The sequence below is a fragment of the Bos javanicus genome, chromosome 1 (genome assembly GCF_032452875.1).
Source record: "Bos javanicus breed banteng chromosome 1, ARS-OSU_banteng_1.0, whole genome shotgun sequence".
In the NCBI taxonomy this organism is placed as follows: Eukaryota; Metazoa; Chordata; class Mammalia; order Artiodactyla; family Bovidae; genus Bos; species Bos javanicus.
In genome coordinates this window covers 79,848,277-79,870,608 of record NC_083868.1, presented here as the reverse complement: position 1 = coordinate 79,870,608, position 22,332 = coordinate 79,848,277, and the positions used below count along the sequence as shown (strand labels likewise).

Genomic DNA, 22,332 nt, shown 5'->3' with positions numbered 1-22,332 from the left:
TTGCTGTTTGGTCACTAAGTCATGTCCGACTCTGTGACCTCATGAACTGCAGCACACCAGGCTTCCCTGTCCTTAACTGTCTCCCAGAGTTTGCTCAAACTCATGTCCATTGAATCGGTGATGCGATCCAACCATCTGATCCTCTGTTGCCCCCTTCTCCTCCTGCTCTCAATCTTTCTCAGCATCAGGGTCTTTATTGCAGTACTATTGCACTCCTGACACATAAGGGAAGTGACACATTGAGAAAGAGGTGACATGTGGTTCCTTTGCTTGGGGAGCTCACAGACCAGTTGGTGAGATAGAATATAACTTCATATGCTGTGAGAAGCATGGTGATAACATTGTAAATTCAGAAATTCATAGAATTGTTGAGCTTGTATTCGGTTCCTAATCCCAGGCAGCTGCTAGGGGAGCAAGCTGGTTCTGTGCTGATGGCTACTGCTGCCTCTGCTGCTGCTGAAAGAGGCAGGCAATAGAGTACCCACAGCTCCCTGATGCCCAATTTAAATACTTTTGAGACTAGCAGGGAACTTGGCCCCATATTTGCATAATCCAAACGAAGGCACCGTTGCTGGAGAGAGGCAGCCTCAGCAGGGAAAAGATAAGGCGACTTGGCAGCTGACTCCAGCTCTGCCCCAAGGTCTGCATGGTCTTAGAATTCTGTCATTTCCCACAGTGGAGCTCAGTCTTCTCACCTCACAGGGCAGGCTGTGATAGAAGGGCTTTTCCAGCTATAGTCTGGGCTTCCCAAGTGGAACTAGTGGTAAAGAACCCACCTGTCAATGCAGGAAACATAAGAGATGCAGGTTCGATCCCTGGGTCAGGAAGATCCCTTGGAGGAGGGCATGGCAACCCACTCCAGTATTCTTGTCTGGAGAATCCCATGGACAGCGGAGCCTGGTGGGCTACAGTTCATAGGGTTGCAAAGAGTCAGACACAACTGAAGCGACTTAGCACACATGTACACTGGCTATAGTCATCCTTCGGTTCTTCAACCAGGAAATTGGATCACAGAGTGAAGAGCATGCAGAACTAAAAGGAGCCAGAAAGAAAGCTTTCAGTGTTGAACTCCAGACTTGGGTCTTTGCCCTGAGTGCTGTTCACCTCAGGTAGGGTCATGGGAAACACCATTGGAACGCCTCTCAGAGAGGGACGTGTCCTCTACCAGCTGTGTGCTGAAGACCTCAGAAAGACAAAACTGTGACTTAGAGACCTTGACTGAGAGCACTAGAGAGACCCTTTATTTTTTTGTGGGGGGCTAGGGGGTGGGAAGCTACTCTTTATTTTTAAATATCTGATTTCCTCATTGAGCTCCTCATCTCTTACCTGAAATCTCGTGACGCTGAATTAAAACAGCTTCTGCCCAGAAATGGAAATGATTTGGCCAAGGAAATTCCTGGGCTCAGGACTGGGCAGCTCGCTCCTCGAAGGAGGTGCTCTTAACAGTCAGTTACCAGGCAGGCAGGCCGGGAGTTCCCGGGAATCCTGGGCACTGAATGAGTTGAGGAGCCCATGGCCCAGCCCAGAGCCATGTGCCAGGAGTTACTCTCTTGAATATACTATGTCATTGTACTCAGAACAAATGACAATGAATAAAAAACAAAAAGATAGACGGCAGGATTGTCAGGGTTCACTTGCTTGCTTTTACTCAAATGATGCAATCCCCTTAGGCCTAGAATGAGACTTAATTTGAGTGGGAGCACTCTAAGCAGAAGTCAATATAAGTCATCCTTCTGTATCACAGTCCTGTTTTCTCTCAAGAAGAAATAGCTTGTGATACAACCAAATTACACCTCACAATTGCAACCTCACTTGTCTGCAAAGAGCACAGGGTTGGAGCCAGTGTAAGAGCTCACTAATGCAGCTGTGGCCACATCACACACTGGCAGTTTCACTCTGCAGGGTGGCCATATTTTTAAAAAAATGTTTATTGGAGTAGAGTTGATCTACAATATTATGTTAGTTTCAGGTGTACAGCAAAGTGAATCTGTTACACATTTACATATATCCACTCTCTTTTAGAGTCCTTTCTCTTCTAGGCCATTACAGAGTATTGAGTAGAGTTCCCTGTGCTACGCCATAGATTCTTACTAGTTGTCATTTTAGACATAGTAGTATGTATATGTCAATCTGATTCTTCCAACTTATCCCTCCTGCCTTACCCACTGTTAATTGTAAGTTTATTTTCTTTGTTTCACTTTGACTTCAGTTTTATTCCAACTGTAACCTCTAGAGGGGGGAAAATGACAATTTTTAAATTTTCTATCTCTTACATGTAAACTGAACAGCATGAAACACATCAGGATCTTTTGTGGGGGAGGTAAACTTATACTTCCTTATTAACATAACATAACTAATAAAGTTGACAATAGGTTTAGAAAGAAATACCTCTTTTAGTAGCATTTCCAAAGACTGCCATTACTGATCTGAACCAACTATTGAGACTTACAGGGTTCGTTAGGTTATTTTTTACATCTGTAACTCTATTTCTTTTTTTAGATTCTGCATATAAGCAATATCATGATATTTCTCTTTCTCTGTATGACTTACTTCATTCAGTATTTAGGTCTTTAGGTCCATCCATGTTGCTGTAAATGGCAAAATTTCATTCTTTTTTATGGCTGAATAGTATTTCATTGTATATACATCTTCTTTATTCATTCCTCTGCCACGACGGACATCTAGACTATTTCCATGTCTTGGTGTGCATGTGTCTTTTCAAATTATGGCTTTCTTCTGATATATGCCTAGGAGTGGGATTGCTGGATCATATGGTAGTTCTATTTTTAGTTTTTTAAGGAACCTCTATATTGTTCTCCATAGTGGCTGTATTAGTTTACATTCCCACCAACAGTGGAGGAGGGTTCCCTTCTCTGCACATCCTCTGCACCATTTATTGTTTGTAGAGTTTTTGATGATGGCCATTCTGATCGGTGTGCTGTGATACCTTATTATAGTTCTGATTTGCATTTTCCTAATAATTAGTGATGGTGTACTTTTTAACCATCATATGTTATTTTTGGAGAAATGACATATGATGTCTATTTAGATATTCTGAACATTTTCTGATTGTTCTTTTATATTGAGCTACATGAGCTGTTTGTATATTTTGGAGATTAATCCCTTGTTAGTTACTTCATTTGCAAATATTTTCTCTTATTCTGGAGGGTTGTGTTTTCATTTTGTTTATGGTTTCCTTTGCTGTGTGAAAGGTTTTAAGTTTAATTAGGGCCCATTTGTTTTCTTTTTTTTTTCATTACTTCAGGAGGTGGATTTAAAAGTCTTGTTGCGATTTATGTCAGAGTGCTCTGCCTGTTTTCTTCTAAGAGTTTTACAGTGTTTGGCCTTACATTTGGATCTTTAATCCATTTTGAGCTTATTTTTGTGTGGTGTTAGGGTGTGTGGTCTCAGGACTTTATGAAGCTCAGGTTCTTGATGTCTCATCACAGAAAAAATTCAGTGAGAGACAAAGTGATAGGTAAGGAGTAGATTTATTTAGAAAGAAACACACTCCACAGACACAGTGTGGGCCATGTCAGAAGGAGAGAAATGTCCACTACTTAGTTTTTAAAAGATAATATAGAAGGACAGGAAAGCTTCCCAGGTGGCTCAATGGTAAAAATGCACGTGCCAAAGCAGGAGTCTCAGGAGATGTGGATTTGATTCCTGGATCAAGAAGATCCCCTGGAGAAGGAAATGGCAACTCACCCAAGTATTCTTGCTGGGGAAATCCCATGGACAGAAGAGCCTGGTGGGTTACAGTTTTGGGGGTTGCAAAGAATCAGACATGATTGAGCACACATCACGCATAGAAGGACAAGAAAATCTTAATGTGAACTGATGCCAGTAAGGATGGGGAAAAAAGAGTTTGAAAAATAATTTATACTGGAGAGTAAGTTCTGTGATGATAAAGTAGCCAAAGGTGCAAAATACATTATAATTATTTAATTTGTGTTGCTCTCTGCACAATTAAGTCAAATCCAAGAGGGTGAGGGAACTCTAAGCTTCAATCCAGAATGGCTTCAATGTCCAAGGGAACCTATTGATGTAAACTGGTCAGAGTACAACACCAAACTCATGGGTAGCTTCAGTTTTCATATGGGAGTCCAAGTCATTCTTCCAAGAGACTTTATATGATATAAGAAACAGCAGAAGTCATAAACCAGTTCTTGAGACATCAGGAAACAGCTAAGGAAACAATGAAACAAGAAAACAAGCAGATTATTTCTTCACCTTAAAATCTAGTTGGAAGGAAAATCCTGATTAGCCTTAATTATAGTAAAAGTTAATAGTGACAGAGTGCTTACTTTGCATCATGAGTTTTTCTTAGTACTTTACATATGTTAATTAATTTAAACACACAAGAATTCTATGAGGTTGATAATCTAATTATTATCCCCATATTACATATGAGGAAATTGAAGTATCAGAAGTCTAGGTTATATACTGGAAGTCACTTAGTTAATGGGCTTCCCCAGTGCTCAACTGTAAAGAATCAGCCTGAAATGCAGGAGATGCAGGAGACGCAGGTTCGATCCCTAGGTTAGGAAGATCCCCTGGAGGAGGACATGGCAACCCACTCCAGTATTCTTGCTTGGAGAATCCCATGGGCAGAGGAGCCTGGTGGGCTTTACTCCGTAGGCTCACAAGAGCTGGACACGACAGTAGCGACTGAGCTTGCACTCATGCACTTAGTTAATCAGTGACAGTTCCAAGATTTGGACCCAAACAATCTGGCTTATCAATATGTACATTTTATCCTTTAAGCTTGTCCCTAGGTCCAGATTTATTAAAAGTAATAAACTCACTATAAAATGTCAAGCAGTACAACAATGTATTAAAGAATAGGCCAAAGTACATTCTCTTGTCCCTACCTCTCCCTGCCCTTCACTATTTTGTCCAGTTATTATTGGTAAAAATTTTACTTTATTTGACTATAAAACGTGTTTAAATTAAAAAGGGAGTGTAACGGTTTTAAGTGTTGTATAGCACTGACATATTTCTAGTTTGGTATATAATGACTGATGAAACACAGAGCCTTATTCCCGAGCCTGTGTTCAGGCACCCCATCTGGCTCCAGCCATCAACCCCTCAGCTGCAGCGTTCCCTTGAGCCTCGCACGTGCTGCTGCCCACACCGTACCTTGTGACATCATTACGATACTGCCTCTGTGTAAAAATAGACTATCAAAAGCTGAAAAAAAGTGGTTAATTTGTGACATGAGGTCAGGCTTTGGCAATCTGTGATTCCAGTAAAAGGCAGTAAGCTTTTGTATACATTTCTTGAGTTTTCAACTTCGGGATTCTTAAAAGTTCAGGCAAATAGTCTCTGGCAATGTGAAGGGTCTACTCTTGGCATAAACCTTTCCATGGGGAGACAGAGACCTGTATACTTATCTCAATTGGTGATAACCTCAGATCGATCACTTTCATTCTTATCTTCTATTTCCAAATGTCAGAAGTGCTCACCTCCCCCAGCTCTGTTCACTGATGAGATTTTAGTGTCTAGAGGCACCATGAAAAGCAAAGTGCTCTCACAAACCCTAATACAGATGTCCGGTCCTTAATTTTACTGTTCCTACCGACGTCTATCTGTGTTTCAGTGTGATTTTGCTTCTGGTAGCGTAGCTTCCTCCAGCTTTGTCTTATGGATTCAAGGGACTATAGATATTGTCCACCGTGAGATCTATTTTTTAATTCATAAATAGACAGTTATTGATTGACTCCCTGTCAATGCAGAGTGAAGCTCTGAGGCTACTGGGGTAAACAAAACACAGTCCCTGCCCTTCCAGACTCAGCCTGAGGCAGCATAGAGTTGCCTTTGTGGTCTGGAAACAATCGTACCTTCACTGCAATGACATTCTATCCATGAACCTGTGGCCCTCTTGCTAGAATAAGTGCCATCTCTTCTTCTCTGCCCCATGAATTGTTTTAGGGTTTTGTTGATTTTTTTTTTTTTACAGATAAATGGGATTTTTCCAATTCTCATTTTGTTATTGATTTTTAACTCAATTGCATTGTTCTGAGAGAATGCAGTCTGTAATGGTACCAAACCTTTGACATTTTCTGAGGCTGCTGTTGCCCTTTCTTTATTGTACTTTTCTGTATTTAGGCTTTTAAATTTTGTATTGAATATATTTTGAGAGATGGTGTAATATTACAGTTAAAACCTCAAATTCTAGAGCCATATCTGTATTTAATTTCAGTTCTGCCTGTTACTGGCAGCATAAAATTGGGTGATTATCTGTTTCCATGTCCATAAAGTAGGGATAGTAATGGACACTTTGCAATGGTATTGAGAGGATCAATGAGTTCATACTTATACAAAGCTAAAAGCACATAGTGAATGCCCCTGGCACATAGTGAATGCTCCACAATTGGCATTTATTATTACTATTTCACTGTATTTTATTACTATTAGTATGTTCCATTTATGAAACATTCTGAAAATGATGAATTTATACAGATGGAGAACAGATAGTAGTTGTCAGGGATTAGGGATGAAGAGAGAAAGAGGATAACTGAAGGAGTAGCATGAGGGAGCTTTGTGGTGATGGCACAGTTGTGTGTCTTGATTGTGGTGGCCATAAATCTATACAGGAGATAAAATTGCACAGGGCTATCCACACACACACACACACATGTGCATGCACCAATTCATGTAAAACTGGCAAGATATGAATAAGATCTATGGTTACACCAACTGAATCACCGTCCTGACTTTGATATTAGGCCTGGTGGCTCAGACAGTAAAGAATCTGCCTGCAATTCAGGAGACCCAGATTCAGCCCCTAGGTCAGAAAGATCCCCTGGAGAAGGGAATGGCTACCCACTCCAGTATTCTTGCCCAGAGAATCCCATGGACAGAGGAGGCTGGTGGGCTACAGTCCATGTGGTCACAACACAACTGAGAGACAAACACCTTTATAGAAACATAATACTTTACCACTGGGGGAAACTGGAAGACGGGTACACAGGACCTCTATGTACGACTTTTGTGACTTCCTATGAATCTATAATTATTTAAAAATTTAAAAAAATTTTTTTTAAAGATCCTAGAAGTGAAAGTGAAAGTCACTCAGTCATGTCCGACTCTGAGACCCCATGGACTGTAGCCCACCAGGCTCCTCTGTCCATGGAGTTCTCCAGGCAAGAATACTGGAGTGAGTAGCCATTTCCTTCTCCAGGGGATCTTCCCAATCCAGGGATCAAACCCAGGTTTTCCAAATTGCAGGCAGATTCTTTACCATTAATCTATAATCATTTAAAAGTAAAAAAAAATTTTTTAATGATCCTAGAACATTGTGAATATTCATTAAATGTTATTTAGTATCATTATTATTGTCATCACTGTTTTCCAAATTTTGCTGCACTTCACTGGTATTAATTTCAAAATTAAACACATAGGAATAAGTTATTTTTAAAAGAAAGATTATGCCTTAGCAGTTATGAATTATAATTATGTATGAACTTGAAGCCCCATGGGAACTGTTAAGTAGAGTTTTTGTAAGCCCCTCTTGAACTGTGACAGTAAAAGAAGGCTTGAGCAGGGAAGCCCCAAAGCCTGGGTGTGTAAGTGTTGGTCTCTTGGATGCAGAAAATACTGGGAACAGCAGATGAGAAGGGGCCAGCCTCCAGCAATTAGAACTCTGGGGTCTGGATGCCTGAATTCTAGTCCCAGGATGCCCCCAGCGAGAGAAATTACCCACCGCTGTCTCCCATCTCCCAGTTACATAGGCTGGAAAAGCCAGAGTCATGGTTTCTTGAAGAGGCTTGGGAGACAATCCTGGACTGTCTTTGCATTTAGAGCCAGAACCTGAAGACCAGAAGAAGCTTCCTGACCAAGAACAAAGACCTTGAGTAAAGGCCAAGGATAGCGCTTGTTTGCCTGGGATAGCACTGTGTGAAGTCCACATCAGCAGGGATTGGCTGATGTCACACCCACACCAACACACACACAGCCCTACCCGGGGTCACTGAATATGACTAGGAGAGCACAGTTTATGGGGCCTCACCAGGCCCTCCGCATGGAAAGGGCACAGTAGGGCAGCCAGTCCACCCCTGACGCCAGGCCCCGGAGTTCAGGGCCACACTCTGACGTTAGGCTGCTGTTGCCGTGTCATGCCGTGTTCCATGCCATGCCTCTCCGTTTCCTCTCCGTCTTCCTTAAAAATTTTTATTTTAAATGGAAAAGAATTCTAGTTCTGAGATCCTGAACTGTCTTCCGAGCCTGTGTTGTACCGAGAAGCCATGCACTAGGGCACATGAAGATAGCACGATGATGCAGAATGTATCTTTACCTCACCACCCAGCACAAAGGTACTGTCTACGTGAGCAACCACCGACCGCAAGCTGGAAGGCAAAGTTTCCACTCCCAGCCCACCGCTTATTCTTCATGTGTTTTCCTTTCTGAGCCTCAGATTCTTCATCTGCCAAATGGATTCTTTCTTGACTGGCAAGATGGCGTTGAAGATTAAGTGAGCTCTTGGAAATGAGAGCTCCTGGTGATCTCTAAAGTTAGTTATTCTTATTAGTGTCATCTCCTATGACCCGCCCCCCTCCTTTCCAAGAAGAACTGCAAAAGCTAAACTCAAAGGAACGACTTCCTGAGTGGAAATTTACACTCCCAAGTAGGTCTCCGAAGGAGCGATTTGAGGGCCAAAGGACCTCGAGTCACATCCCACGGGCCACCAGCCAATTCTGTTGCATAACTTTGCTGAGGAAGGAGGGTCATAGAAAGGGAAGAAGCACAAAGCATAAGAGGCCAATTAGAAAAACACTGCACAGACTCATTTACATCTTGGGGCTTCCCAGGTAGCACAGTGGTAAAGAATCCACCAGCCAAAGCAGGAGATCCAAGAGACATGGTTGTCTCTGGGAAGATCTCTTGATCTCTGGGAAGATCCCCTGGAGTAGGAAATGGCAACCCGCTCCAGTATTCCTGCCTGAAAAATTCCATGGACACAGGCACCTGGCAGGCTACAGTCCATGAGGTCGCAGAGAGGTGAACAAGACTTGCCACTGAGATACTCATTTACACTGTCTTTCTCTGGAACCAGTGGCCCCTGTGGCCTTCACGGCTTGGTCTACCCTGCCATCTTGTGGCTATTTGCTAGACTGCACTAATAGAACTGCCTCGTAATCTGGGTGCCAGAAGAGCTAAAAAACCAATTGCAACACTTAATCACATACTCACTCTTTCAGTCTGCCATTCAAGAAAGCTATACAGATGCTCACGGTTTTCCAGGCTGAGAAAATTCATGAATATATGGTCTTTAAAGAGTTCCCAGGGTGAGGGAAAGTAGAAGAAGAAAAAAAGACATGCTAAGCAGAGGCTGTGATATATACAAGGACACTGAAGACTGATATGTTGGGAAAACGATGCATTTCTCCATGAGACTAAAAGATAGGGAGCTCCAGGTAGGAATAGCGGGAGATGAGGTATAGTCCCACTCTCAAGAAATGCTGTGTGTGAACCCCCAAGAAAAAAGGAGGGACACAGGGACTAGGAGGAGCCCCTAGAACGCAGCTCAGTTTAGGGGTACAGAAGCTGTTCATCCTACACAAAATAGCCCCAGACTCATGTGGTCATGCTCTTTTCTCTTTTGAGATTCATAAACAGACCCATGCTCTTGACTCTTTCTGTGATCAGAACCAGTTTCTCAATGGGATGGGATCTTAGAAAAATCTCAAGCTTGAACGGGATCTTAGAGTGATTTAGTTCAACTCTCCACGCAAGTCAAAGTTACTGCCACCTCACTGTGCATTTTCTGCTTCGTCACCTCAGAAGTGAGTCCAGAAGCCACCTCAAAGCCCATCCCATCCTTAAACATCTATGTGAAAATCCTTCATTCAATCCAATTGAGTTCCTCCTCTTTATAAATCTTGGCTCAAGTTTCACTCCCCTCCGGCCACACTGAAGAAGTGATGCCATATAGGAAGACATAGGAAGAAGACAATCATTTAGTGGCTGCACTCAGGTTTAGAAATAGAAAATCATGGCAGTGATTTTACTGAAAAGAATACTGGTGTAGGTACTGGGAAAGGTGTGTCTGAGTCCTCCTAGAATCTTTGCTTAGTGTCACTTGGCGTCCTTCTATGTACGGTGAAGGTGCTGGATGAGAGTCGAGATTCTTACCTCTCACCAGGCAGCGGGCAGCAGTACCTTTACATGCTCACTGTGGCAGAGGTCTGGATTAGGTCACCACCAGGGTCAGCACAAACTCTCCAGGACTTTTCAAAATACCACTAACTATAATAGTCTCCTGTTCCTATTAGGGGACTTTTATCAAACCTGTAACGATCTGAATACATATTCTCAGAGATCCCTATTCTGCAGAGATTCCCGTGACTCCTAGAGCTTTCTCCCCTCTGCATACTGGAAGTGTCCTTACTCACTGAGCTTAGTGACTTTGTTTCCTTGTGCTCTCCTGAGATGAGACACACTTCCTTCCCTCCCCTACGGCCGCCATCGATAAGAGAGACAGGTGGTGAGAAGGAAAAGAGAAGAGGTACTGCCTGACTCCTAACAAGTGACCTCTTGTCTGGGAGAGGTCAAGTAAACGCCCCTCCCCACCCTCTGCAGTGCTTTGCTGTGACGTGACTGAGGCCACCGAGCAAAGCCCTGTGCCCAGAGTCAAGAAGTCCCTCAAAACCTTAGTTCCCTTCACCTCAGACAGTAAAGAGAAAGTGTAAAGAAGACGTGTGGGGGCTGCCGCTTCTGAGAGCGTCTCACCATCCCCTCCCACAGATAATTCCTGTCATGTGCTGAATTGCTGCCACTGTGCTGTGTGCGCTCAGTCATGCCTGACACTTGAGACCCCATGCACTGTAGCCCACCAGGCTCTTCTGTCCATGGGATTTCCCAGGCAAGAATAGTGCTGTGGGTTGCCATTTCCTTCTCCAGCGGATCTTCCCAACCCAGGGATTAAACCCATGTCTCTTGCATCTCCTGCTTTGGCAGATGGGTTCTTTACCACCACCACCACTTGGGAGGCCCATGGACTGAAGTATGCACCCCCGTTCTTGTGTTGAAATCCTAACCCCCAGTACCTCAAAATGTGACCTGATTTGGAAATAGGATCTTGGCAGATATAATTAGTGAAGATGAAGTCTGTATGGTGGGTGCTACTCCCATTTGATTGGTGTCTGTATTAAAAAGGGAAATATGGACACAGATACACACACATACACACGGGGAGAATGCCAAGTGAAGATGAAGACAGAGATCAAGGTGACGCTTCTACAAGCCAAGGAGTCACAAGGGTTTCCAGTAAACTAATGGAAGCAAAAGGAGAGGACTGGAATAAGATCCTGCTTCACTGAGCTGCAGGAGACCCTGGTTCCATTTCTGGGTCAGGAACATCCACTGGAGAAGGGATAGGCTACCCACTGCAGTATTCTTGGGCTTCCCTGGTGGCTCAGCTGGTAAAGAATCTGCCTGCAATGCAGGAGATCTGGGTTCAATCCCTGAGTTGGGAAGATCCCCTGGAGAAGGGAACAGCTACGCACTCCAGTGTCCCGGCCTGGAGAATTCCATGGACCGTATAGTCCACAGTGTTGCAAAGAATAGGACACAACTAAGTGACTTTCACTTTCTTTTCACTGAGCTCAAAAGGAAGCAAGCCTGCCAACTCCTCGCTCTCAGAGTTGTAGAACAACCCACTCCTGAGTCCAAGCCACTTAGTTTTTGGTGCTTTATTAAGGCAGCCCTAGGAAACCAACCACCTCCAGAGATGGCTGCTATGGGTGATACCAGGGAGGAGAGATCTTCGCAGACGGAAGGAGGCACTGCAGTCCCACAGAAAAGAGGAGGACTGCACAGCCCCGGGAGTGCTTCCACCCAGCCCCAGCTCCACAGGCCTGCTACCCTGTGCTGCCCTAAAGAGCAGCTTGCCATTTCTAGCATTTTGGAATCCTCAAAGCCACACCCCTCCCCCCTCCCAATAGTCAGGAACATCATTTTTTTAGCCACAATGGCATGTCTCGTGTTTCTTTGTGATTTTACTTCCATGTTTGTCCATGTTTTGTTTTTCCAAGTGACCGCACACTCCCTGGAGGCTGGGACCATGTTACAAACCACCTGGCTGTCAGGAGACAGACCTCTTTGTTAAAAATTCTGGGTGTGATCTTAAGCTTGTTGCCTTTCCCCTGGTTTCGGCACCCATAGACTAAAATCTGGGCTTCCCAGGTGGTGATAGTGGTAAAGAACCTACCTGTCAATGCAGGAGACACAGGTTCGATCCCTGGCCTGAGAAGGTCCCCTGGAGGAGGACATGGCAACCCACTCCAGTATTCTTGCCTGGAAAATCCCATGGACAGAGGAGCCTGAAGGGCTTCAGTCAATAGGGTCTCAAAGAGTTGGGCATGACTGAAGTGGCTTAGCATGCACACAGCCCAGAATCCCAAGCTTCCCTGGTGGCTCAGACAGTAGAGAATCTGCCTGCAATGCAGAAGTCCTGGGTTCATTTCCCAGGTTGGAAAGATCCCCTGGAGAAGGGAATGGCAATCCACTCGTGTCCTTGCCTGGAAAATTCCACAGACAGAGAAGCCTGGTGGGTTACAGTCCTTGGGGTCACAAAGAGTCAGACACAACTGAGTGACTAACATTTTTACTTCTTTCTTCAGACTAAGATCCTAATTGCTAAGGCCCATACAGGCGTGCTATTCTGTGATTCTGATTCTAAGCATGCTTGTTATTTAATCAACCTGCCTGTTGCAAGTACTAAAGGAGGAAGGACCCAGGAAACTCATCTCTTAGAGGTACAAAGAAGTTAGTCCCTTGTGATTACGAGTCAGAATCATTTAATAATGGGGCAAGACTCCAGGGGCTTCAGTTCAGTTCAGTCTCTCAGTCATGTCCAACTCTTTGTGACCCCATGGACTGTAGCAAGCCACGCCTCCCTGTCCATTGCCAACTCCCAGAATTTACTCAAATTCATGCATCCATCGAGTCGATGATGCCATCCAGCCGTCTCATCCTCTGTTGTCCCCTTCTCCTCCTGCCTTCAATCTTTTCCAGCAGCAGGGTCTTTTCCAAGGAGTCAGTTCTTTGTATCAGGTAGCCAAAGTATTGGAGTTTCAGCTTCAGCATCAGTCCTTCCAGTGAATATTCAGGACTGATTTCCTTTAGGATGGACTGGTTGGATCTCCTTGCAGTCCAAGGGACCCTCAAGAGTCTTCTCCAACACCACAGTTCAAAAGCATCAATTCTTTTGTGCTCAGTTTTCTTTATAGTCCAACTCTCATATCCATACATGACTATTGGAAAAACCATAGCCTTGACTAGACGGACCTTTGTTGGCAAAGTAATGTCTCTGCTTTTTAATATGCTATCTAGGTTGGTCATAACTTTCCTTCCAAGGAGCAAGTGTCTTTTAATTTCATGGCTACAGTCACCTTCCACAGTGATTTGGAGTTCATAAAGCCTGTCACTGTTTCCATTGTCCAGGGGCTTAGGGTTAAGATAGTTCTCTGTGGGTTCCAAACCCCATTGAGTGCTCTTCCTAGACTCCAAGACCCTCCTGCTTCAGCTCCTGCCTTTCTAGAAGGCCATTTCCTTAGTGATGCTAAAGCCTTTCCTCCTTCAGTGAAGGTGCCTGACCCTGGAGACTGTGTTGCCGGTACCCACCAGGGCTTGGCAGCTGCATGCCTTTGAGAAGCCTCCTGCCACTGCTTTGAGGGATTGGAGGAACATGGTCTTTCCATGTGTTTACAGTACATTGGGTAGACCATGCTTTGTGTCTTACATGGGAGGGATTACAGCATTCCTTAGCCTCTTATTGAGAACCCTGAACCCAATCTGAGAGTACTGAATGGTCTCCCTGATGGCACACACCTCAAACCTGGGTACATGTGTAAACCGTGCTCTTTTGGTTCCAGGAAACAGGGACTCACTCAAACCAGGCCAAGTGTGATGGGTGATATAGGAGTAAAGGCAGAGACCTTATTATGAAGTGGTTATAAAAGAGATGGAATCTTCTAGAAATCAACCTGGTGGTGGCAGGGCATTCCAGTTAAAATCCTTGTCCAGGGATCTCATTGTGGCGCCATTAATGACACCCAGCTTCTCCCCAGGGGATCAGCTTCTCTCTGCATCGCTTTCCTTTTCTTTCCGTATCCCAATTCTCTTAGAGTTTTCCAAACATACCTCTGATAGAACGTATAGTTTCTAGGACTTCCCTGGTGGCTCAGATGGTAAAGTGTCTGTCTACAATGCAGGAGACCCTGGTTCAAGCCCTGGGTTGGGAAGATCCCCTGGAGAAGGAAATGGCAACCCACTCCAGTACTATTGCCTGGAAAATCCCATGGACAGAGGAGCCTGGTAGGCTACAGTCTATGGGGTTGAAAAGAGTCGGACACGACTGAATGACGTCACTTTCACTTTCTAGAAGGCACAGAGTGGACATTTTTATTATGAATGATGACTCTTTATTTTCATTTATGTTGGAAAAACTATATCTTGAAAGTGAGTTGATTTAAAGAAAGATCAGATCAGATCAGTAGCTCAGTCATGTCCAACTCTTTGCGACCCCATGAATCGCAGCAGGCCAGGCCTCCCTGTCCATCACCAACTCCCGGACTTCACTCAGACTCACGTCCATCGAGTCAGTGATGCCATCCAGCCATCTCATCCTCTGTTGTCCCCTTCTCCTCTTGCCCCCAGTCCCTCCCATCATCAGAGTCTTTTCCAATGAGTCAACTCTTCGCATGAGGTGGCCAAAGTACTGGAGTTTCAGCTTTAGCATCATTCCTTCCAAAGAAATCCCAGGGCTGATCTCCTTCAGAATGGACTGGTTGGATCTCCTTGCAGTCCAAAGGACTCTCAAGAGTCTTCTCCAACACCACAGTTCAAAAGCATCAATTCTTCAGCTCTCAGCTTTCTTCACAGTCCAACTCTCACATCCATACATGACCACAGGAAAAACCATAGCCTTGACTAGACGAACCTTTGTTGGCAAAGTAATGTCTCTGCTTTTGAATATGCTACTAGTACATAAATGTTGGAGAAGGCAATGGCACCCCACTCCAGTACTCTTGCCTGGAAAATCCCATGGATGGAGGAGCCTGGTAGGCTGTAGTCCACAGGGTCGTGAAGAGTCGGACATGACTGAGCAACTTCACTCTCACTTTTCACTTTCATGCATTGGAGAAGGAAATGGCAACCCACTCCAGTGTTCTTGCCTGGAGAATCCCAGGGACGGGGGAGCCTGGTGGGCTGCCATCTCTGAGGTCGCACAGAGTCGGACACAAATGAAGCGACTTAGCAGCAGCAGCAGCAGTACGTAAATGTTCAAGGTATGATGAGATAGCAAAATCATGAAAGTGGATTACAAATCACCGAAACTGGAGAAACACTGGACTGACTGGTTGTCTCCAAATATCACTGTAAATCCCCAGAACTCAAGATTCTAGGGCCCAACTCATCATTGCCTCTCTCAGGTAGCACTTTGCCCTGGGGTCCCGTGTCCGTCGTTAGACAAATCAGGGAGGTGGGTCACATGGTATGAGATGTGGCTGCCCAAGGTCTGACTCCTCCATCAGGGCTGGGACAAAGCAGTTTCTTTTTTTTTTTTTTTTAATTCTGTGTGCAGGTGCAGTTTGATGTGTTATTATGGCCCCTGGTTTTCCACTGTAACTTCTCGAACTGCTGCTACACCTCTGCTCTGAGGAGTAGTTATGAGATAGAATGTGATTGCTGACACCAACGTGCTTTGAAAATCCTAAGCGCCTCACAAATGCCAGATGTTATTACCATGTTTAATAGATATACTACTCTGAGTGACACAGAGAGGCAAATGAACCCATATTCCAAAGGAAATAGCTCATTTTTCCCCAAAAAAGAGGTGATTGAACTTCCACCAACAAGCAGTTGTATGAACTCAGTTTAGTTGGCCACATCTTAGCTGTGTGACCCTGGACAAGTCCCTGCATCAGCTTTGTCATTTCTGCAATGGGAACATTTGTGACTGATCTTCTTTCCCTCCGGGCGGGGTCAGAGGCAGGAGCCTGCCCTCCACTCTCTGCTCCAGTGCCCTGGGTGACGGTAGCCTAGTTTCTTCACCTCAGTCAAGGACAGATTTCAGCGAGGTGATCCTTACCATCCTCCATCCTTCCGGCTCCTAAGTTTATTCTAACCACTACTCTTGTCCTTAGCAACTTTTCCTCTCAAAACCCTACAACCAAGAGAAAAGCATCAGACACCCTGTTTTAAAAGTTATGCATTTGTGGAAAGTTGTGCTCCAGTCACACTTTGGTAATAAAAATTCTGTTTTCCCTCTGCCCCAGCTTAACTGCCTTTTACCTGTTATTGATTGTCAATTGGCTGCAGTTACTCTTTGATCTTCTCTTTTGTTTGAACTTGAATGCCACCCACACTGTCTGCCCCAGCCTCCTCTCTCTCTATTAAACAGTAATGATATGTAAACAAACTCGGAGGCCCCTGGGGAGCCAAGCAGCCCTGGGGCCAGCCTCCCTTGGGCCTGTGAATTGTCATTCCTGAAGCTGTCTGTTTTGTAAGTTCTTCTGCCAAGTGTCTATGGGAGCAGAGGGATCATTTTCCCCCCTTTCAAAGAGCAGGGTGAGCCGAGGCCTTGAGCTGGCGAGTCCTTTAAAGTCATCTTCAAAGGAAACCTGAGCTGCAAGGCCGGCCATGTGGCTGGCAGAGGGGCAATGTGACTTTCTGAGGTTCTCTCAGGGGCTTTGGGGGGTGAGCTCCCACAGGCTTCCCAGCACGTGTGTGGAGCCTGCTGCAGAGGCACTGCCAAGGGACACCACCGTCCAGACAGTGGCCTGAGGGCCCAGGGAAGGCTCTGCCTTGCGTCCCCGCCCCACTACCGCCACCGCCACCCAGGAACGGGACGGGGCGGTGAGGACTTTCTCCTCTGGGCAGGCGGCCGTGACCACACTTGTCCTCACCATTCTTAGTTCCTGTCAGTCAAACTTGGTTTCTGAGGGGGTCTGAGGTAAAATAAAACCGGGTACCAAAGCAAGCCAGGGTGAATCATGGAATCGTAAACAATCTAGTTAATCCGATTCCCTCAGGGGTGGGTCAGAAAGGGACTCAGAGGGGTAGTGGTTGTCACTCAGGAAGAGGCGGCTGACTTCCACCACAGAGTTCTTGGTGCAAAGAACGCTTCTGCAGGGATGGGGTTTGGCTTGGCTCATAGGGATTCATAAAGCTTCTGAGTCTATAGATGTCTATCCATCACCTAGGAGACAGCAAAAATCCTCCAAAGGCACCAAGGGTGAGGAAGGCAAGAGTTGAAGCTGAGGCTTCCCATACTGTCCTTGGACCCCAGGAAAGAGAAACTGTTTATGAAGCCAGAAGGCAAGACGAGCCTTCTCACTTCACAGAATGAGCAAACTCTCTAAGACCCAGAGGAGGAAAGGACCCACACATTGGTGTCAGAAGGGCTAGAACTGAGGTCATTCATTTGAAGTTCAGCTTAGAGCTCTGAGTGAAAAAATAAAGTGAGTGAAGACAGTTTAAAAAAAAACAAAAACAGAAAGAGGAGGGAACCAGCCAGAGATAAGAAGCAAAAGGTCCATTCAAAATCCCCGACCTGGGCGCCACATGAGCAGAATTTGGCATCTGCGGTCCATCCTTCTTCCAAGAGCTGAAGGTGGGCCCTGCCCAGCAACCAGATGCAAACCCCAGCCTCAGTCTTTCCCTGCCCTCCATGAGCACTGCCCACCCAGGTGAAGAGCTGGGGAACCAGACCCATTCAAGTCCTGACTCCAGCACAAGGAAAAAAAATACAGAACAAACCAATTTGACTTTTCATTTTATTCTTGTATTTGTACAGCTATATTTTACAACGCGGTAATGCAGTTTAGACACAGCCAAACCCTGTCTCCGGAGTAGTTATAACACAAGCATGACGCAGAATGTGATGAGACAAACATTCCCAAAGAGAGCTTAGTTAGTGACAACTCCAAGTCCCTGTGTCTGCCTACACGTCCAAAAGGGATGGCGCAGTCGTCCCCTGTTGAAAACTTCCATGAAAAAAGGCACCGTAGGACACGTTGTACGGGTATATACAAACCGAAAACTAGAACAAAACTACACGTTTTCTCCTTCCGCAGCTTTTTTTGTTCTTTTTGTTTGTTTGTTTTAATACACACTTTGTAAATTGTAAACCTTCACTTGCAAAAAAATACAAATACACTGAGGCATTTTAGACAAAATATTTTCTTACTTATACAGATGCAATACTTAAAATAGTCTCTTAAGTGCTCTTTCTCAATAAAGATTCTCAGATCCGTGTCTGCCTGCAGATACAAAATCGAGCCTTTAACGCAGTTTTATATTTTTAATATATCTTTTTTAGGTTTATATATATTTATTTTATATATATATATTTATATATTTACAACTCTGCCATATATTCCTTCACCTTTGGTTAAAAAAATTAAAGCCCTCTCTTTGATAACATACCGAAGTCTCTTCTTTTAAAAGAATGCACATTTACATACAAAAGAAACATCTGATCCCACAAAACATATACATTCCTCATTTTGCAGACTAAGTCAAGTCAGAACTTTTGCGTACTTCCCCCGCTTTGATATATAAAATGATTTTGCTTTTTGCTGACATGGTTCGCCGTACACATAGGAGAAGAAGCAATATTATTTTCTTAAAGTTTTACGGCAGTGGGGGAAGGGGAGCTGCCCTGGCGCCCCGTCCCCCGCCCCTCCCCCCACCCCGCCCCCGCCAGCTAGGATTTGCGCTAGTGGATGAAAGAGGCACTACATCATGGGATGAACATTGTAAAGTGTTACAGTATCCTTTGGGTAGATTCCGAAAAGGGGCTCGAATGGAAAGCATCAACACTCCATGCTTCAGCAGGCTTTGGGGAGCTCCGGGGGCAGGTCAGTGGCGGACACGCGATATTGCACCTTGGTGTTGGTGATGGCGCCGTGCTTCTGGCGCAAGTGAAGACGGAGCTGACTTTTGTGACGGAAATGCAGGTTACACTTCTCACACTGGGGGAGAACCAGAGGCAAACTGTTAAGTCTTCCACTCAGGAAACGTGTCATTACTCAAGGACCTTGAGAAGGAGATTCTCCCTTCCAGGGATGGGGCAGTTCTTCCCTTCCCTCCTGTGGGCAGGTGAGAGCCCACAGGAATGCTGGCTTCTGCTAAGGGACAAGTACACTTTGTGCAAATGTCTCTTCCCTGCTTTCCAAAGTCCTGGTCATGTTCTTCCCCTGCTTGAGATTCATTTCCCTGCTCTAACTCAACAAATTCAAGTCTAAACCAAAAATGCAGTTCAGATGCAAACTCTTCTAATTTTTAAAGTTTTCCTGAATCTTTCTAAAGTGAAAATAATTCCTTTCCTTTAACCTCTGTAAGATTTCCAGCCTTGCCACTTAATGCCAAAAAGCCTTAGCATCCCCCAAATTAACATCCTTCTCAGATGCAGAATGCTTTGACACTGGTGACTACTTCTCACTAAACTTTGTAATCTTCCCAGTACCTGTGAATATACCTCTTAGGCAATTATGCAATACATCTGAATATATTTGGACAAATGGATTAGAACAGTCTGAATTTTGCAAATGGAAATTCCGGAAATCTCAGATATGCTTTTAAAAGGCAGTTATATTCCTTTAACTTAGTGTACGCATCTTAGAGGCCTTCCCAGATGGCACTAGTGGTAAAGAATCCACCTGCCAATGGAAGAGACTTGGGTTCAACCCTGGGTCAGGAAGATCCCCTGGAGGTGGGCATGGCAACCCACTCCAGTTTTCTTGTCTGGAAAATCCCAAGGACAGAGAAGCCTAGCAGGCTACAGTTCACAGGGTCACAAGGAGTGGGACACAACTGAAGTGACTGAGCACATATGCACACATAGATCTCAGATCAGCTAACTAGGCATTAGCAAGTAAAGCTGTTTCTTGTTTTGATTCCAAAAATGGGTGATAATCATTTTAGTGGAAAAGTTCTTTAAAAATAAAGTGGATGACTAAATGTAATGTGGGACCCTGATGTAATCCTGAGACAGAAAAATGTTTTAGGCAAAAACCGATGCTGCTGCTAAGTTGTTTCTGTCGTGTCTGACTCTTTGTGACCCCCGTGGACTATAGTCCACCAGGCTCCTCTGTCCATGGGATTCTCCAGCCAAGAATACTGGAGTGGGTTGCCATGCCCTCCTCCAGGGGATCTTCCCGACCCAGGGATTGAACTTGCCTTTCCTGCATCGGCAGGAGGATTCTTTACCACTAGCACCACCTGGGGAGCCCAAGTAGAAACTAAGAAAGTAAAGTATGGATTCTAGTTAATAATAACATACCCAGTATGGATTCATTAGTTGTGGTTAATGTACCCTAGTTATAAGACTTAATAACAGGGGAAATTGTGTACATATGGTATCTCAGTGCTATCTTTGCAACTTTTCTACCAATCTAAAACTATTCTCTAATAAAACTGTAATAAAATATATTCATATAGAGAATATGTCTTAAAGTAAAAATGGAAATAAACTTAGAAAAAAATAAAGCAGGTGTGCAGTGAGTATAAAGAGCCCCAGTCTTGGGAGACAAGGGCCCCTCATACCTGTGCTACCCACTCCCATGTGCCCTGAGCATGGCATGTCTCTCCGAGCCTCGGCTTTCCTTTCTGCAAGGGACTGAGTCTACACTCTGAAGGTCGCTCAACTCTGATATCCTGTGTATCTACATGTCCAGCAAATAATTATAACAGCAAATACGTTCTGGACTCTTACTATGCGGCAAGCACTGTTCTGAACACTTCCGGGAATCCATTAATTTAACATAACTGTATGAAGTAAGCACCATTATCAGGCTCAGATGAGGAAATTAAGGTACTGAGAAGATAATTAATTCGCCCAAGAACAAAATCAGGTGAGAAGATATTCACTCAAGGAGCGATAAACAAGTAAATGTAAATAACCACCTTCTCAGGTTAACATTTTGATATGGGTTAACCATTCCTTTATTTGTCCTTGTGTCCATCACTACCTATAGAGATGTCATAAATTCAGCAAAGCCAGCCTCATCTATAACAGTAGTTTCTACACTTGTAGGACATGGGACTCTTTTCTTCAAATTAAATGGAAACTGGAAAGGGAAAAAGGCTGCTATATCATTCCAGTCCTGCCCTGCAGGGTTTCAGAACCTCAGTGATTGAAAGAGCACAGTTGGAAACCTGCTCATCTACCTCATTCTCACCATTTCATAGACAAAGAAGACTATGGCCCAGTGAGAGGGTTAGGGTTTGCCCACAGCCTTAAAAAGGGTCATTGCCAAAGTCCAAATAAGAATGCAGATATCTCAGCTCCCTGGCCAGTATCTTTCCACTTTACAGCAGAGATCAGCAAGCTGTTTCTGTAAAGAGCCAGACAGTAAATATTTCACACTTGGTGGGCCTGACATTCTCTGACATAACTACTCAGCTCTGCATTGTAGCGTGAACGCAGCCGGAGACATACATCAACAAGTGAGCCTGGCTGTGTGCCAACAAAACCTTATTTATGGACGTTGAAATTTAAATTTTATATAACTTGCATGTCATAACATATTATTGTTATTTTTAGCTATGTAAAAGTATAAAAACCATTATTAGCTTGTGGGATTTCAAAAATTAACCCATAAGCCATAGTTAGTCAAGACTCCACTCTAGAACACTGTGATTCCAGTGGCCTGATCATGGCCTCTTACTTCTGGTCATTTGCAACTGTCTTTTCTCTAGTTTTTTTCTCCCTTGTATCACCACATTTCTCTGGTTCCCCTCCTAGTCTGTGACTGCTCCTTTTCAAACACTTTAGCTCGTCTGAAGTAGACATCTAGCCCAGTTTAGGGACAGCTGGAGGCACTCAGTAAGTGTTTGTAGACGGAATGAATGACTCTGATGTCTATGTAACCACAGTCCAGACTTCTTTCTTAAGGCCTGGATTACCTAGCCCAATACCCTCACTTTGAAGATGAGCAAACTAAGACTGATGCTGAAGCTGAAGTTCTGATACTTTGGCCGATTGGTGTGAAGAGCTTACTCACTGCAAAAGACCCTGATGCTGGGAAAGACTGAAAGCAAAAGGAGAAGGGGGCGTCAGAGGACGATATGGTTAGATAGCATCACTGACTCAATGAACATGAGTTGAGCTAACTCTGGGGTATAGTGAAGAACAAGGAAGCCTGGCACGCCTCAGTCTATGGGGTCACAAAGAGCTGGACATGACTCAGCAACAGCACAACAACAACAAACTAAGACTCAGGCCAACCTCAAGCTGGCTGTCTTTGAAAATCAGAGTGAAATCTGGTCTTAGGACCATGAGAGTTCAGTGGTCCTCCCACTGCATGCCTGAGATTG

At 44.5% G+C, this 22,332-nt stretch overlaps 1 protein-coding gene across 3 annotated transcripts in view; it reads right to left on the bottom strand.

Annotated features, from left to right (window-relative positions):
• Positions 1–17,772: 17,772 nt before the first annotated feature.
• BCL6 (BCL6 transcription repressor) overlaps positions 17,773–22,332 on the bottom strand; it is a 52,466-nt gene continuing 47,906 nt past the window's right edge. For all 3 annotated transcript variants that reach the window (XM_061413272.1, XM_061413260.1, XM_061413267.1), the window contains exon 10: positions 17,773–18,986. In XM_061413272.1, coding sequence (XP_061269256.1) covers positions 18,843–18,986 — 144 coding nt within the window. In that variant the 3' untranslated portion in view covers positions 17,773–18,842. The remainder of the gene's footprint in view (positions 18,987–22,332) is intronic.